This window comes from Clavispora lusitaniae (assembly GCF_014636115.1).
Source record: "Clavispora lusitaniae strain FDAARGOS_655 chromosome Unknown tig00000038_pilon, whole genome shotgun sequence".
NCBI classification, from domain to species: Eukaryota; Fungi; Ascomycota; class Pichiomycetes; order Serinales; family Metschnikowiaceae; genus Clavispora; species Clavispora lusitaniae.
Window position 1 is genome coordinate 1,893,182 of NW_027093976.1, and position 15,158 is coordinate 1,908,339.

Genomic DNA, 15,158 nt, shown 5'->3' on the forward strand with positions numbered 1-15,158 from the left:
ATCCAACTATCCTGCATAATGTACATCAAGAACTATACACCTAAGCGTGGTTTTATCAGACTCTGTAGCACATTCTCTGTCATAATACCAATGGACCCGCTGAGCTCTGGATTTCTCAAAGGAATGACCAATTTAGGCTTCCGATCGTCCCCTGGACCAGATATGTCAGTTAAAGACAAGCGGTATTTGAGCCAAGTTGAAAAAGCATTGGCCACGTTTGACGCCTTAGATGAATGGGCAGATTATATTGCATTCCTTTCAAGACTTCAGAAAGCTCTTTCTCTTTCGGAACATCAGGATCATACCCTTTCTTGGATTCCTGCTGCTGAAGAAGTGCTGGCCAAATTGGCTCTTTGTCTATCGCCCAATTTACCCAACGGTGTACATCAAAAGGCCTTAACCATTTATGATTCTATCTTCTCAGCATTGACAGAGGCAGAGATCAATAAGTCGGTTTTTATATGGCTTCCAGGTTTGTTGCCGGTGGTGTCTTATGCATCGATGCAAGTAAAACCACAGCTACTCGACCATTTCAAGAATCACATCCTTCCACACCTCGAACAGGAATCATTAAAACAAATCACAGAACCTTTCATTCTATCGTTACTTGCAGGCATGGATGATCAAAATTCAGAAGTTTTCGCCGATATCATGAAGTTGATGGATGAGTTCAAAAGCAAACTCGACAACAGTTCTCACTTCTGGAAGACCTTCTTCACTTGCATAATATCAAGTCCAGAGAAAAGAATGGGTGCTCTCCACTGGTGTAACTCAAGGTTACCCATCTTTGCGACGTTCAAGGAAGGAGACACCTCCAAGTTCCCACCTGAAGCTCAAGCTTGTTTAAAGCCTGAACCTGGAATTCTTGCCCGTGCTTTTGCCTCAGTTTTTGCCTCAAACTCATCTTTCAACCAAGCCAATGATATAATAGTTATGCGTGGCTTTTTTGATTTATTACTCACGCACATCCCATTAGGATCGGAAATTCTTAATTCGATATTGGCACCAGAAGACAAAGAATTACTAGTGATGACAGCTTGCAAAGTCACTTTGAAGAGAGATATGAGTTTGAATAGAAGGTTATGGGCATGGCTTCTTGGGCCGGGAGTTAGCGATGAACCTGATAAGAGTAAGCAAACAACATATTTCAAAACTAATGCTCTACCTGTGTTAGAGAGAGGTTTGCTCAAGCTTGTGAACTCAGATGATACTTCCAAAAAGGTTGAAGCTTTTCGGATTGCACTTTCTCTTATTATGGATAGGTGGGAAATCAACGCGCTCATTACACCCAGGTTGTTCGTACCTATCATCAAGTCAACCTATGATTCCATGAAGCAAAGGGGAGAAAATTCTCAAGATGTTCTTGTATCAGCAAAGTCTTTCTTTGATGAGGTCGAAGCCAGTTTCATTTGGCAATACGTTACTTGTGACTTGATTTTGGCCAGTTCACCTGAAAACTCGGATATTCTTGAGTTTCTTTTACGGAATTTCAACTTCCCCGAAGAAGAAAAGTCACTTCATGTGGGGCTTGCAATTGTTGGTTTGCTTTCAAGTTCAAATCTCTGTGATAGATCAACCTTGATGCTTGAACTGTTAGTTGAGATAGCAGATCCTGCACTATTTTCTCCTTTAGAGGAGAACACAGACTTGTCAGTATATGACGAAGCAAAAATCCCAGATATGCTAAAGACATTCTACAATAATGCAGTGAAGGGCGAAGAGAAAGAACCTCCTATAGCTGGTTCTGCACTCTCATTTCTCATTTTAGAATATCTCAAAAAGTGGTACGTGGAAACATTCAATAATATTGAGTTCAGCGACCGCATCTCGAAGCTTTTGAGTGAATTTCTCTATTCTATTCCTAATGTTGATCTTGTTAATCCTTTCCGAGACAAGGAACTTATACAGGTTATTCTAACTTGTCCACCATGCCATTGGGAAAGGAAAACTCAAGAAAGACAAGATATGTTACACACTGTATTCGGAATTGTAAGACTCTGTCGATTCCTTGTGAAATTCACGACTCCAGCAGAAAAGTCCAAAATCTTGAAGATTATTTTATCCAATTTATGGTATCCCCTTATTACATCTGAACCTGCAAATAATCAAGTTGAGGCCGTTCGTCTCATATTTGATTTAGAGCTCTGTTTTGATATATGCCACATTGAGGCCGGGATTTTAGAAATGCTTTTAAAGTCGCCGAGCGAAATGAAAACACGTTCCTTTTACAAACTTTGGGCTCACTCGGCTGGTTTGAATAATGCCGACAATCTTCTTTCCAACCCACTTCATACTGTCCTTGATGATTTATTAAGTACAGAAAAAGGCGATTACATGGCTGCCCAAAAGTTTGTATACAATGCTGTGGTAGATGGGTCGGCTAATCGGTTACTAATGCTTATTACTAATCCCCTCCTAACATTCGAATTCATGAAAAAACAACATGTTGAGCTTTCGAGTCATGATGATTTAAAGCTTTTTACATATTATTTGCGAACTGTGCTGAATGTGATCAAAAGTAATGAAAAATTATTGAAGGATTCTTTCAATCATGAATTTGTTGTGTCTGAAAGTACTGAAAAATTTGAGCTAATAAAGTCGAATGGCTGGGACATCTCCAACTATAAATCGCTCATCATCTGCATTATTGAAAAGTTCCTCAATTTGCAAATATCAAAGGAGATGCTAAAGGATTCTTCCCATCTTTCGACTTACTCTTCTTGCATTTCGTTAGTTCTTGATTTATTTTGCCTTTTCTCAACGGGATCAGAAACAGATTTTGAAAACCATTTCCACATGTTAGTAAATCGCTCTTTCAAATTTTTCAAAGAGTTGGAACATAAGCCTCACGAGATGGAAATAGTGGAAGCTAGTTATATTCAGGCAATCTTGCACTTTTTGAAAGCTGCGAAACTGTTAAATGTTGATCTAAAATTGGCAAAGCCCTCAGAAGAATCGAAGAATCCCTCACTCGTCAATTATATCATACATGGGATTTCCACATCTCAATCATCGCTCTTATTGGAAAAATGGCTTTCTTTACTCACGACTTCATTGTACATGTTCAACGATTCAATATTCAGTGTTATCTTGACGATCAATGATTCCTTGATCGATAAATTGATGAAATACTTCGAATTGGTGAGAAACTTCCTGAATGATAATGAGGACGCAGACCTTGAAGCATGCATTAGTATTTTGCTCTCAGGATTTGAGGATTTTCTTTCCATATGTCATTCGTATCTTCTTACCTCAAATCTTCGTGCCACAGCCCAAACATCCACATCTGAGAATGGTTTCTTAGGAAATATGATTCAAGGAGTCTTTCAAATAGAATCTCCTTCTGTGCGTACAGAAGAGCAGAACAGGCTCTATTCTATTTTAATAGCATTCAGAGACGCTTCTAGAGCAGCATTTAAGATTTGGAGTTGGGCAGATGCAAAGCCAGCAGCATCTGGGTGCAAACATGCCTCAGCACGTTCAATCAACTATTTGTGCACTAGACTCAAATTCCGCTCCCGCAAATTGCTTGAGTGCTTAAGTGATTTGGAGAAGCAGGAAATTGTTGAAACAATTATAGAGTCTCCTTCTGATGTTAACGATATTGTTAAGATTTTACATGTCCTTGATGGTGGCCGAGCTCAAATGACATTACCTCGAATCTTGAACTCTATCTTAACAAGATGCGCGCTGCTGTCCGTTGATGAGAAATCGAGATTCTCTCTTAACCCAGATTTATCGTATGAAAACTTGTCATCGTTCTTGGTCCCATATTTTGAGTCGCTTGATCTGGATACAGTAAATGAAATCTGGGAAGATTGCACATCTTTTTTCAAGGATGTTTTGTCCCGTCCATCTCACTACAAGCAACTGTTGTTGTCTTATTTAGAGGCCGTCAAAGTCTTGTCATTGAAAATTGACTACAAGAGAAGTTTGAAACGAAACAATAGAGAATTAGCTCTGATATTCATGAATTTGCTCCAAGCAACGATAAATAATAGAGATTCGATTGTTTCGGATAAAGATGCAATTAAACGGTTATCGAATCTTGTGGAATATTTAAGCGACATCCTCCAGGACTCTGATAAGACTAGTACTGCAGTTTCGTCGATCATAAGTGCATTTGTACTTCCACAATTGAAGCAAAAGCTGGCTGATGTGGATGATGCAATATTGGTCTTGATTGAGACGATTGGGTTGCATCATCCTCTTAAGGCATGGAAACAGGTCATTTCAGAAGTGTATTCTGATAACTCATTTTTCTCCAGCGATAAATTCATGAAGGAGGGATGGAAAAACTCGGTGAGAATCTGGGTGTCCAAAGATAAGGAGAAAATGTCCGATTTAATTGCAAGGGTGACTCCTTCTGTCCAATCTTCTGCCGCTAACATTTTCATTTGGAATGAGCATTCTGAAGTGGAGGACAGGGTGTTCATTTTGAAGCGTATTTCATATTTGCTCATGGTGCAACCAAAGGACTATTTCGGCGATAGTTTAAGTGATCTTTTTTCCAAACTCACACTTGCTCTTGGCAGTTCATGTCCTCCATTGTACAAGAGAGAAGCTTTTACGCTCATCCGGGCCATTACCTTGAGTTTTAGCGAAATGGCATTGCATTCGTATTGGACACCCATCACGCAATGTTTGATTGAGGTGTTTAGCCTGGTAATTAAAAGAGGGCCGAAGGAATATGGATCTTTGGACAAGGAGGAATTGAGTTTTATTTTGTCAGCCAGCAAGTTGTTGGATCAGCTTCTCTTGATTGGGTTTGATGAGTTCCGCTTGAATGAATGGCTTTTCGTTTCTTCTGTATCTGCCACTGAAGTTTCACGAGTACCCATGTCATTGATTGACAAATTAGCAGCGCTGACTGAGTCTCTTTTAACGAAAGAAGATCCGGTGGTAGTTTCACAAGCAACAGACAGCGTGGAGGTGAAATCTCTACTCTATGGTGTGCGGTCTATTCAACATCTCGCAAGTTTGAAGAGATTCTTTGGTCTGCTTAGCTACGTGAATTACGAGCGGAAGTATGGCTTACATACAGCTGATATTGTTTCGTGTGAAACAGATACAATGATGGATATCGCTTATAAATAATTTTGATGCGTCGCGACTACGCGATTAACAAGCATCAACAAAAATTATACACACACTTTATGTACAAACATTGAATCAATAACACGAAACTAGTTTAAATGCAATCTACTCAGAACTCACTAGGATTCACAATCCGCCGAGTCACATCCGGTCTACTGCCACAACAAGTGAGGTCGGAAATAGGTGAAAGATTCCGAAGGGATGCACTGTCAGATTTTGAAGATGCTCGCATCGAAACACCCATTACCATAAGAGAGAGCACGCAGTCGTGGAAAGATTCGAGAAGTGCAGCTGAGTCCTCATCTCCTAAAACCAATGGGGATGAACCACATGGGGCAGCTGAGAGATATCAGAGCTTTTTGCTCAGAGAAAGAGAAACCATTCGCAACGAACATCTTATTGGCAAGAGCACCGAAAGCCTATCCAATCAATATGGAGCCGGAAATACCTCCAGCCTGTTACTTACTCATGAGCAACCCAATGAGCAGGAAATAGAATTCGACTCCTCTGATAGGGAAGAAGTCCTGTCACTTCCATCAAAGTCCCATAAAGAAGACATGACTTCTGGCGCCAGTACCAATCTCTTAACTAGCAACGACACTGACAATTACAAAACTAACCTTACGCGTACACCTCGGAAAAGGTCGCCGCTACGAAAAGAAGTTCGAGTTAATTCAAGTAGCGTGAAGTCAGCAGCCGAGGAAATCGCAGGACAGATTGCTCGTAGTGGGGCAACAAAATCCAAATCAACTCAGGAGATCATAGACCAAATCAACTCCAGTGTGGAGCGATTACGAGAGCGGGATATGGCTACTCTTGTTGGTGCAGATACTGACGAGGAGCTGGAAGATGATGGCGAAATACTCCGCAGCCTCGATGAATTTTTGCCGAAGGTGACTTCTAATATTCTACCCGAGAATGATTCACCTGATGAAAATAGTCCATCTTTAAAAAACAACCAGTCACTTCGACATCTGCCTACTGATAGCAATGTATCTGTGCAAAGAAATATTCCCATTTTGAACCCATCTCCGCTCATCCAGCCAGCTTCAGAAAAGAAGTATACTCCCCTTCCAAGTTCTCCTACACGCAATCCAACATCCTTCAAAGATACAGCTGTGCTGCTAAGGAATGAATACAGTTCCACGAGATCGACTAAAAGAAGACCTGAGACTACGTCTCGAAAGCTTTCAGGAAAGTTTGCGAGAAATATGCTTCGCAAACGCCATTCATACAAACAAAACAGGTATCAAAACTGGTCGAAGAAAAAATGGGATAAATTGAAGGGTTTGTTGGCGCTGCTGATTCCTAAAGATGTGATTATTAACAGCAGTCTTGTCATGGAAGATCTTGGATGTAACAGATCAGAATTGATAGAAAGAATATGCTTTCTTGAACAAGGGAAGCTCCCCTCGTGACTACGCATGTATTATTCATGTTAAGTTAGTGATGTATTATATAATAAAATGCATGATATGTTAAAACACTTTTGAAAGCACACTTTCAAGATTATCGCTATTTTTAGCCTTTTTGAAAGACAGACCAGCTTCTGCACGCGTGGTGGTGACATCTCGCTGATCAAATGACCGCTTTGGAGCCTTTTTATCCTCCTTTCCTTCAGATTCCGCTTCCTTGCGCTTTCTGTTGATGTATTTGGATTTTTCAACATTGTTAACAAAAGTTTTATTGAGCTTGGCTTGCTGAGAGATTTCAAGGGCCAACTTCGATTGTCTGATTTCGTTCTCTTTTGCAATTTGTTGCGTCAAATCGAACCATTTGAAGCCTGGGAGATACTTGATATTGATAACGTCATCATGATAGTAAGACGATTTCTTTCCTCCCAAAATGTTACCGTTCATTGTTTGCGCACAGAGCTTAGCGTCCTTTTTATTGACAAACTCCACCCAACCTTCTGTGAATCTCTTTTTCTTATTACCACCATATTTCACTCTTCTCTGATAGGAACTAGGGTCTTCCGGTTTCAAGAAAATCCTGTCAAGTTTTCCGAATCTGGACAATACTGATCTTAACTTCACAGGCTTCATGTATGGAGGAATAGTTGACAAGTAACACACACCTGTCTTTTTGATCTTCTTCTGCTCTTTAGCAAGTTGTTCCGGAGTCAATTTCTTGAGCTTACTGGTTCTTTTCTTCTGCTCCTCAACCATTTCTGACGTTTCGTCAAGTTTTGCAGATGTAACTGACTCATTCTTAGTTACCGACTCTTCTTCCTCAGAATCGCCATCGGACTCATGGTCTTGAAACCTTTCTAGGTTTGACTTCTTTTTAGTTTGGAAGACAGCTTCTTCTTCTTCGTCATCAGAATCAAAGTCATCATTTTCGTCATTAGCCTCATGCTTCCTAGAATTTAATGCTTCAGAGTCACTTGACACATCAGAGTCCTCTTCAACAGCCAATAAGTCTTTGAGAGTATCTTGTTTACCCATGTTGTGATAAGTTTGATAAACTGGAGATGAGCTTAACAGATTGGTGTGCAGGAGATGATGAGAAACAGTATCTGGAAACAGCTTGGTGGAAGGATAAAAAAACTCCACTCCTCCTGTACACCGAAGTTAAAATACGTGAACGAAAAAGTTTTTTACTCGGTTTTAAAAAGCGACCAGATGAATTGAGGTATACCTCACAAGTTTATAGCTTTAGTACTGCTCAATTGTATTTGATTGTGAATTAAATAGTCGACACAACTTGTTTTTTCCGTATTCACAAAGTCCCTGCAAAAATATAGAAATAAACCACATACATTTTCTCATTAGAATTTTAGCGTGAAGTCAAAAAGATAATCAGAAGCCTATGTGCGTCGAATGCGACAAGAGACCACCTTCGTATCCGAGATGAAAACATCATCGTGATCCGTTGTTTTCCAGTAGATTTTTTTTTGAAACTTGGAAGCTTATCAGTTGTTAGCCTATTGTACAAGTATGACAATTTTAGTGATGCATATCAATCCCAATTGTTTGCATGAATCGACCAGGCACAGAAAAAACAGCCAAAAATTTCGTTGGCAATTTCATGGTATAGGCCGTTTCCTTTCCTTAAGTAAACTACCTTATTACATATAACTGCTCTTAAACTCGTTTAATTAATCTACTTACTTCTTGGTCTCGTCGGCGCTCTTCTTGGCACCCTCCAGAGCACCAGTGACAACGCTGGAAATGTACTCAGCAGCATTTGCAACTTGCTCCTTGGCGGCATCAATGTACTGCTCAGCAGTCTCGGCCAAGGTAGCTTGGTTCTCAGAGGTTGCCTTCTTAGCATCGTCGTGGCCCTGTCTAGTGCTGTCAGCAACAGTTTGACCAAAAGACTTTTGATCGTTTGGAGTCACATTGGCGGCAAACTTGTCAGCAGCATCAGTGACCGACTCCTTAGCCTTGTCGCCAAAGGTCTTTTGGCTTTCTGGGGTGATAGACTCGGTAACCTTGTCAGAGAAATTCTTTCTTCCAGCGTCAGACATTTTTATTGATTTTGATGTGTTTGTATACTGCTTCTACAAGTATGGTTATACCCTTCACTATTTATATGGGCTCGAGGGACCAATTTAGCAATCATTGGTCATTGAGCCTGTGTTGAGGCGCCGCGCATTGTAGCAATCATAGAATCGGCAATCAAAACCATGCCCCACATTTGACGTTCCGACACGAAGAGACGAAAAAGAAAGCAAACACTTCAAAAAAAAAAAAAAAGAAGAGCCACTACATATATTGGTGTCGCTAAATACTTTCTCCATTAGAATATATCATTCCAGACCGCTTTCAAAGAGCTTCGGTGACCGCTGGAACAATATGTTCTTCAAGATTGCTATGCATCCTGCAGACTGGCCACTACCATTGTAATTTATCGACACACCAGGGCCGGGTCGGCGCCACATAAGTCTGAGGAAGTGGCGCACGCGAACTTCTTTAGCGGAGGAACCGTAGTGACGTCAACAGATTTACGAATGTTCCTGGTGGAAGGTGTTTGAGTAGCCCGAACTCCGTCCTATGAGCTGACATTCTGGCCAATTGTCTCTGCTGTACTTTATTGTGGCGTGTGGGCAGGTTCAAAAGTGTAAGTGTAGATCTGATAAAGAGAAGTTCTTGATTGATTCAACATGACATCGTTTGTTTCTGAAACTCCGTCTTAAGCCGACTAAATGTGATAATACTTTATCAATTTGGACCCGGACCGGCAATATACAGGATAAAAATCTTGTTCAAAATACTCATCACCAAGTCGAAAGAGACAATACTAAGACAATTAATGGCCTTATGTCTTACAGTCCACTCTTTCAAGTCTAGCGATGTAGTCACCGATACAAGTTCGTCCTTCTTTAATTTTCGGCACGTGATATATCACGTGCACGATGCCCATCACTTTTCTGCCTGAGCATCACCTTTACTCTGAACCAAAAAAATGGCAAAAGGCGGCTCCGTCTCGCAGTCTATAGACCAGAAGGTATATGACCTAATCCATGAGCTTCTCCAGGAACGTACAGAGGAGAACAAAAGTGAGAACCCGGAAGAAGATCGTGACCTGCTTCTACATGTGGCCCTAGCTAGAGACCTTCGAGCACTGGATGTTGTGGCGTACGTTCAAGCAAAGGACTTTCAACTTAAGCGCATGAAGAGGGCTATTTTGGAAAAATCTGTTGATGTTGTCTTGAAGCTCTGTCGGGAAGATGAAGAGTCTGAGTTAGCGGAAGTTATTAGGCTTCAAGACGAAAAGGCACTTGCAAAAGCACAGGCTATTGACAGTGATTTTGAGGGTGTTGATCAAGATAACTTGATGCTGGTTCCAGAGACGAACTCTTTAAATAAGTCTGTTATTTCCATGTGGGAAAAGCAGGCAGCTGTGTCTCAAGACGAGGAAGAGAAGAAAGCCAAAAAACGCTCAAAGGAACATGGTAAGCATTCGAAGCAAAAGAAACCTAAGATTGAGCACACACCACCATCAATCACTTTATCATCCCTTGGAGGTCTTCAATCCGTGACAACCCAATTAATGGAATTGGTAGGCTTGCCCATTTTACATCCCGAGATTTATCAAACTACTGGTGTTGAGCCACCACGGGGAGTTTTGCTTTATGGCCCACCAGGTTGCGGAAAAACAACCATTGCAAATGCTTTGGCTGGTGAATTGCAGGTACCCTTCATCAACATTTCAGCACCTTCTGTGGTCTCAGGTATGTCCGGCGAATCGGAGAAAAAACTTCGGGAAATCTTTGAAGAGGCGCGTTCCCTAGCTCCATGTATCATCTTTATGGACGAGATTGATGCCATTACACCAAAAAGAGATGGAGGCGCTCAAAGGGAAATGGAGCGTAGAATTGTCGCACAATTACTCACGCTTATGGATGAGTTGACATTGGATAAGACAGATGGGAAACCTGTTGTAGTCTTGGGAGCCACAAACAGACCTGACTCTTTAGACTCGGCTTTACGTCGAGCAGGACGTTTCGACAGAGAAATTTGTCTCAACGTTCCTAACGAGGACCAAAGGTGTGCCATTTTGAAGACCATGACTTCATCTCTAAAACTTGAAAATGACTCAGGTTTCAACTATCGCGAGTTGGCAAAAATGACCCCTGGTTTTGTCGGTGCAGACTTAAAGAGTTTAGTCACAGCGGCAGGTATTTCAGCCATCAAGCGAATTTTCGAGAGCTTGAGCGAAATTGAAGCGGAGATTGTAAGCAAGACAGAGCAAATGGAAATAGATGGAGCGGTGGCTCCTGATCCAGCAGCCAACGCCACTTTTGCAAACAAGTCTGAAGAGGAGAAATTATCAACGATTCAAAAGTTTCTTTCTAAGCACCCAGATCCACTTACATCGGAGCAATTGGCTCCCCTTAGCATCACCTATGACGATTTCAAAATTGCATTACCTACAATACAGCCTACTGCCAAACGTGAAGGTTTTGCGACTGTTCCTGATGTAACGTGGAAAAATGTTGGAGCTTTGGCAAAAGTTCGTATGGAACTTCATATGTGTATTGTGCAGCCTATCAAAAAGCCAGAGTTGTACCAAAAAGTCGGTATTAGTGCACCAGCAGGTGTGCTTATGTGGGGTCCCCCTGGATGTGGAAAAACATTACTTGCAAAAGCGGTTGCCAACGAATCACGCGCTAACTTTATTTCTGTGAAAGGACCCGAATTGCTTAATAAGTATGTGGGTGAATCAGAAAAGGCTGTCCGCCAAGTTTTTCAAAGAGCTCGGGCTTCTGCTCCATGCATCATCTTTTTTGATGAGTTGGATGCGCTTGTGCCTCGCAGAACTTCTTCGCTTTCTGAATCTAGTGCTCGTGTTGTCAACACACTATTAACTGAGTTGGATGGCCTTAATGATAGGCAGGGGATTTTTGTTGTAGGTGCCACTAACAGACCTGACATGATTGACCCAGCCATGTTGAGACCTGGTCGGTTGGACAAAACGCTTTACATCGAGCTACCCACTGCGGAGGAAAGGTTGGAGATTCTTCGTACTCTTGTCAAAGCAAACAAAACACCATTGTCTTCGGATGTGGATTTGAATGTGATCGCTAATCACCAAAAATGTCGTAACTTTTCCGGTGCTGATTTGTCCCTGTTAGTTCGCGAGGCTGGTGTTTTTGCATTGAAAAAGAAGTTTTTCAGCGGGCAACAAATCCAAGAGTTGGATGCATCAGGGTACTACGTTGATAGTGCCAGCGATAATCTGATCGAGGTGACGCATGAAGATTTCTTGGGCGCTCTATCCAACATTGCCCCAAGTGTTAGCGATCGTGACAGAGCACGGTATGAGCGGTTGAATCTGCGTATGGGTTGGAATGTTATACAAGAGGAGCCGGAGACTAAGGAGGAGAAATAATTTAGAAGTCATTTATGACGAATAATTGGAGCCAAATTCATGGAACACCTTCAATGAAAGAGCATCGTAGAATTATGTAAACTCAACCGAGACTTTTTCAATTAATATATCAAGGAAATAAGAGTGGTTTGCGTGAATATTTGAAGGGTAAAACAAACAACTTGACCCAAAACCCAAATACGTCGTCCGAATGCGTACCGAAAGAAAAAGTTGTACGCAATGTAGCTACACCAGAGGACTTATAATGCCAAAAAAAAAAAATCAAAATCCGAAGTACACATATTGCGATATGTGGCGTTTATGTGTCAAGTACTTCTTTTCCTCTCCGAATTTCCATAATTTACACGTCTATTCGTGGGAAATCGCTATAACGAAGTGCGCGAAGATCTTTAGTAAGAACAGTTGCACCATACTTCTAAGTAATGCTTTGTGCTTTTCCCCGGTATTTGAGCCGTGTGTCTACACGCTATCTGTCATATGCCGTGAATGATGGCTCATATTTAGGCGACGCTCTTTCTCGTTCCATTGAACCAGTCGAACTCAGCTTTGACAAGCATCAACCTCTGGTACCTTCTCCTGTCCCAAAGTCTCCTTTGGTTTTCCTCCATGGTCTCTTCGGATCGAAAACAAACACGCGGACTGTGGCCAAGCAGCTTGCTCAAAAAATGGATAGGGATGTCTATTGTTTGGATTTGCGCAACTTTGGACAGTCGCCTCATTCCGATCGCCTAGATTATCCACTGCTTGCAGCCGATGTGGAACATTTCATTGAAAAGTCCAACTTTGAGAAAAAGCCCATTTTAGTGGGCCACTCTATGGGTGCAAAGACTGCTATGGCTGTCGCTTTGCGTCGGCCGGAACTTCCACAAATGTTGATTTCTGTCGACAATGCTCCTGTTTGCATTTCTGCTTCTGGCGGGCCTTTTGGAAAGTATGTACGGCAACTTCGGCATGCTTTGGAAGTGAAGCGTTACAAGAATATCAAAGAAGTGGACGCCGAGTTGGCAATAGTTGAACCGTCAAAAGAGGTCCGTCAATTTCTCTTGACAAATGTGGATAGAGGAAAGAAAGACGAGGCTTGTACATCAAAAATTCCATTGGAAATAATTGGGAAAGCAATTACTGCTGGAAATATTGCAGCATGGCCATTCGACCCTACAGTGTGCCGCTGGAGTAGGGGCCCAGCCTTGTTTGTGCGAGGAACAGAGTCCACCTATGTTCCAGACGAAGTACTCCCGGACATTGGACAATACTTCCCCAATTTCGAGGTTCGTGACGTAAAAGCTGGACACTGGGTTATCAGCGAAAACCCAAAAGAATTTATGGAAGTACTTGAAGAATTTGTCGCTCGAAAGGAGGACGAAGAGGATTAAATCCACTAGTTTTATAGAACCACTCAGCTGAATAGACTTTGCAAATAGAATACCTTTCATATTTCTCATTTCGGTCAATTATAACGAGTGTGATAATTTGTATATGTTTCGAAAAGAGCATGTTGACGGCTTTGACTAATAATGAGAGATCATCTAATTAAGTCAGGTTGGGACTATCACTGTCATAAGTTGATTGCTCTTCGTGCCTTTTGTCGGGAAAGATGTTTAACGCTCCGCTGTGAAGGTGTGAAATCAAATGGATGACAAATTTTATTTGTTTCAAAAAGATGATCGCCAACATCGTAAGAGTCGCTCGAATGAATTAATCTAATGCATACTGAGACAGTCACATTAAAGAAACCAGACAGGTGGGCGAATAATCCAGGCAGACGAGAACAAATTCGCCAATCTAGGAAGAAAATACCGAAAGAGAAATAAGGCAATGGAAAACTACAAGGAATATTTCAGGTGGAGGGAAAAAACAAACCGGCTAAACAAGAAGACATTGTGCCAATGTTAACAATCTAACAATGTCAGGTAGGCGATAGACTGCCGGCGAAACTGAAAGGAGAAATCTCCTTCTACTCTTCTCCTTCTCCTGTTGGCTTCAACAGACTGAGCTCACAGAGTAAAGTGTTGCAGATCTACACTACAAGGACTTAAAAATTGTGAGATTATCATTGTACTCTATGAAGTATTTCAACTTAGTTTGTATCTTTAGATTGCACTAGTCTTTGTGCTAGTAGTCACATCATCATAAATATCGAATCTTCTTTGGTAGTGCACTGGAATTCCAGTCCGAGCAGAAGGTAACAAAGAGTGGTCAAGTTCAGCGTACAAAATTTCTTCTCCTTCGCCTGCTTCAGCAATGATTTTTCCCGATGGGTCTACCACCAAAGAGTGGCCGTATGCTTGATAGCCACTTCCCCCAACATCTCTGGCCGGGCTGCACAAGACAGTGAAAACTTCATTGTCCACTGCACGAGCTCTTGCCAAAAGGTGCCAGTGAAGTGGACCAGTAGTAGTGTTAAAGGCTCCAGGATAGAACATAGCAAAAGCATTGTGGGGCGCTCTCAGAGCAGCCATTGCAAGTTCAGGAAACCGGATATCGTAGCAGATTCCTAAACCAACTGTTCCGAAATCTCCCAAGCCGAAAACAGTGGCTTTATCTCCAGCACTAAGTGTGATCAGCTCCTTGAAAGTGATTCCATTGGGAATATCGATGTCAAACAAGTGTGCTTTGCGGTGCTTGGCAATTATATCGCCACTGGGGCTGAAGGTCAAAGAAGTGTTGTAGATCTTATCTTGGTCACTTTCGGGAAAGGAGCCTCCGACAATGAATACGCCATGCCGTTTAGCCAATTGTGCCAAAAACTTGGTGGTTTCTCCTCCTGGAATAACCTCGGCATATTCCCTAAATTTGTCAACAGCATAGGGCGAATTGAAACACTCTGGCAACATCACCACATCTGGCTTTCCGATTGTAGACTCGCTAACCGCTTTGTCTATATAAGATTGGACTTTGCTTAGGTTTGCAGCCTTGTCTGCTCCAGCTTTCAACTGGATTAAGGCAACTTTTAAGTTTTTGGTGAGTGGAGATTTGAGAACGGAAGACATTGTAGTGGAACAAAGTGATATCCTAGCTGGTGCCAAATTATGCGCACTGTGGATCCCCGCAATAAGATTGTAACATACAAATGCGAGTGTGGAGTCACATTTTTTACCACGTATTTTCTTCTTACACAGCGCCATCTGATCTAGTTTATCCCATGGAGTCGTAATATTTCGGTATACAACTAAGCCCTACGTGAAAGAAATCCGGAACTTTGATTCATTTATTATTAGCCC

General features: G+C 41.7%; 7 protein-coding genes across 7 annotated transcripts; 4 read left to right on the forward strand and 3 right to left on the reverse strand. All coding sequences in view use genetic code 12, as the record gives it.

Moving 5' to 3' along the window:
- Positions 1-18: 18 nt before the first annotated feature.
- Positions 19-5,097, forward strand: FOB63_001991 (uncharacterized protein; the record flags this gene model as incomplete). The annotated part of the gene is made up of 1 exon (XM_002617866.1): positions 19-5,097. One exon carries the CDS (start codon positions 19-21, stop codon positions 5,095-5,097), a length of 5,079 nt encoding a protein of 1,692 aa, XP_002617912.1.
- Positions 5,098-5,195: 98 nt separating this feature from the next.
- FOB63_001992 (uncharacterized protein) lies at positions 5,196-6,515 on the forward strand (the record flags this gene model as incomplete). The annotated part of the gene is made up of 1 exon (XM_002617865.1): positions 5,196-6,515. One exon carries the CDS (start codon positions 5,196-5,198, stop codon positions 6,513-6,515), a length of 1,320 nt encoding a protein of 439 aa, XP_002617911.1.
- Positions 6,516-6,575: 60 nt separating this feature from the next.
- On the reverse strand, positions 6,576-7,544 carry FOB63_001993 (RNA-binding ATPase activator; the record flags this gene model as incomplete). The annotated part of the gene is made up of 1 exon (XM_002617864.1): positions 6,576-7,544. The coding sequence occupies one exon, from the start codon at positions 7,542-7,544 to the stop codon at positions 6,576-6,578; it is 969 nt and encodes a 322-aa protein (XP_002617910.1).
- Positions 7,545-8,206: 662 nt separating this feature from the next.
- FOB63_001994 (lipid-binding protein) lies at positions 8,207-8,569 on the reverse strand (the record flags this gene model as incomplete). Its single annotated transcript, XM_002617863.1, has 1 exon — positions 8,207-8,569. One exon carries the CDS (start codon positions 8,567-8,569, stop codon positions 8,207-8,209), a length of 363 nt encoding a protein of 120 aa, XP_002617909.1.
- Positions 8,570-9,507: 938 nt separating this feature from the next.
- RIX7 (putative AAA family ATPase) lies at positions 9,508-11,937 on the forward strand (the record flags this gene model as incomplete). Its single annotated transcript, XM_002617862.1, has 1 exon — positions 9,508-11,937. One exon carries the CDS (start codon positions 9,508-9,510, stop codon positions 11,935-11,937), a length of 2,430 nt encoding a protein of 809 aa, XP_002617908.1.
- A 422-nt stretch (positions 11,938-12,359) lies between these two features.
- FOB63_001996 (uncharacterized protein) lies at positions 12,360-13,310 on the forward strand (the record flags this gene model as incomplete). The annotated part of the gene is made up of 1 exon (XM_002617861.1): positions 12,360-13,310. One exon carries the CDS (start codon positions 12,360-12,362, stop codon positions 13,308-13,310), a length of 951 nt encoding a protein of 316 aa, XP_002617907.1.
- Positions 13,311-14,027: 717 nt separating this feature from the next.
- On the reverse strand, positions 14,028-15,062 carry NIT3 (putative hydrolase; the record flags this gene model as incomplete). Its single annotated transcript, XM_002617860.1, has 1 exon — positions 14,028-15,062. One exon carries the CDS (start codon positions 15,060-15,062, stop codon positions 14,028-14,030), a length of 1,035 nt encoding a protein of 344 aa, XP_002617906.1.
- Between the last annotated feature and the right edge of the window lie 96 nt (positions 15,063-15,158).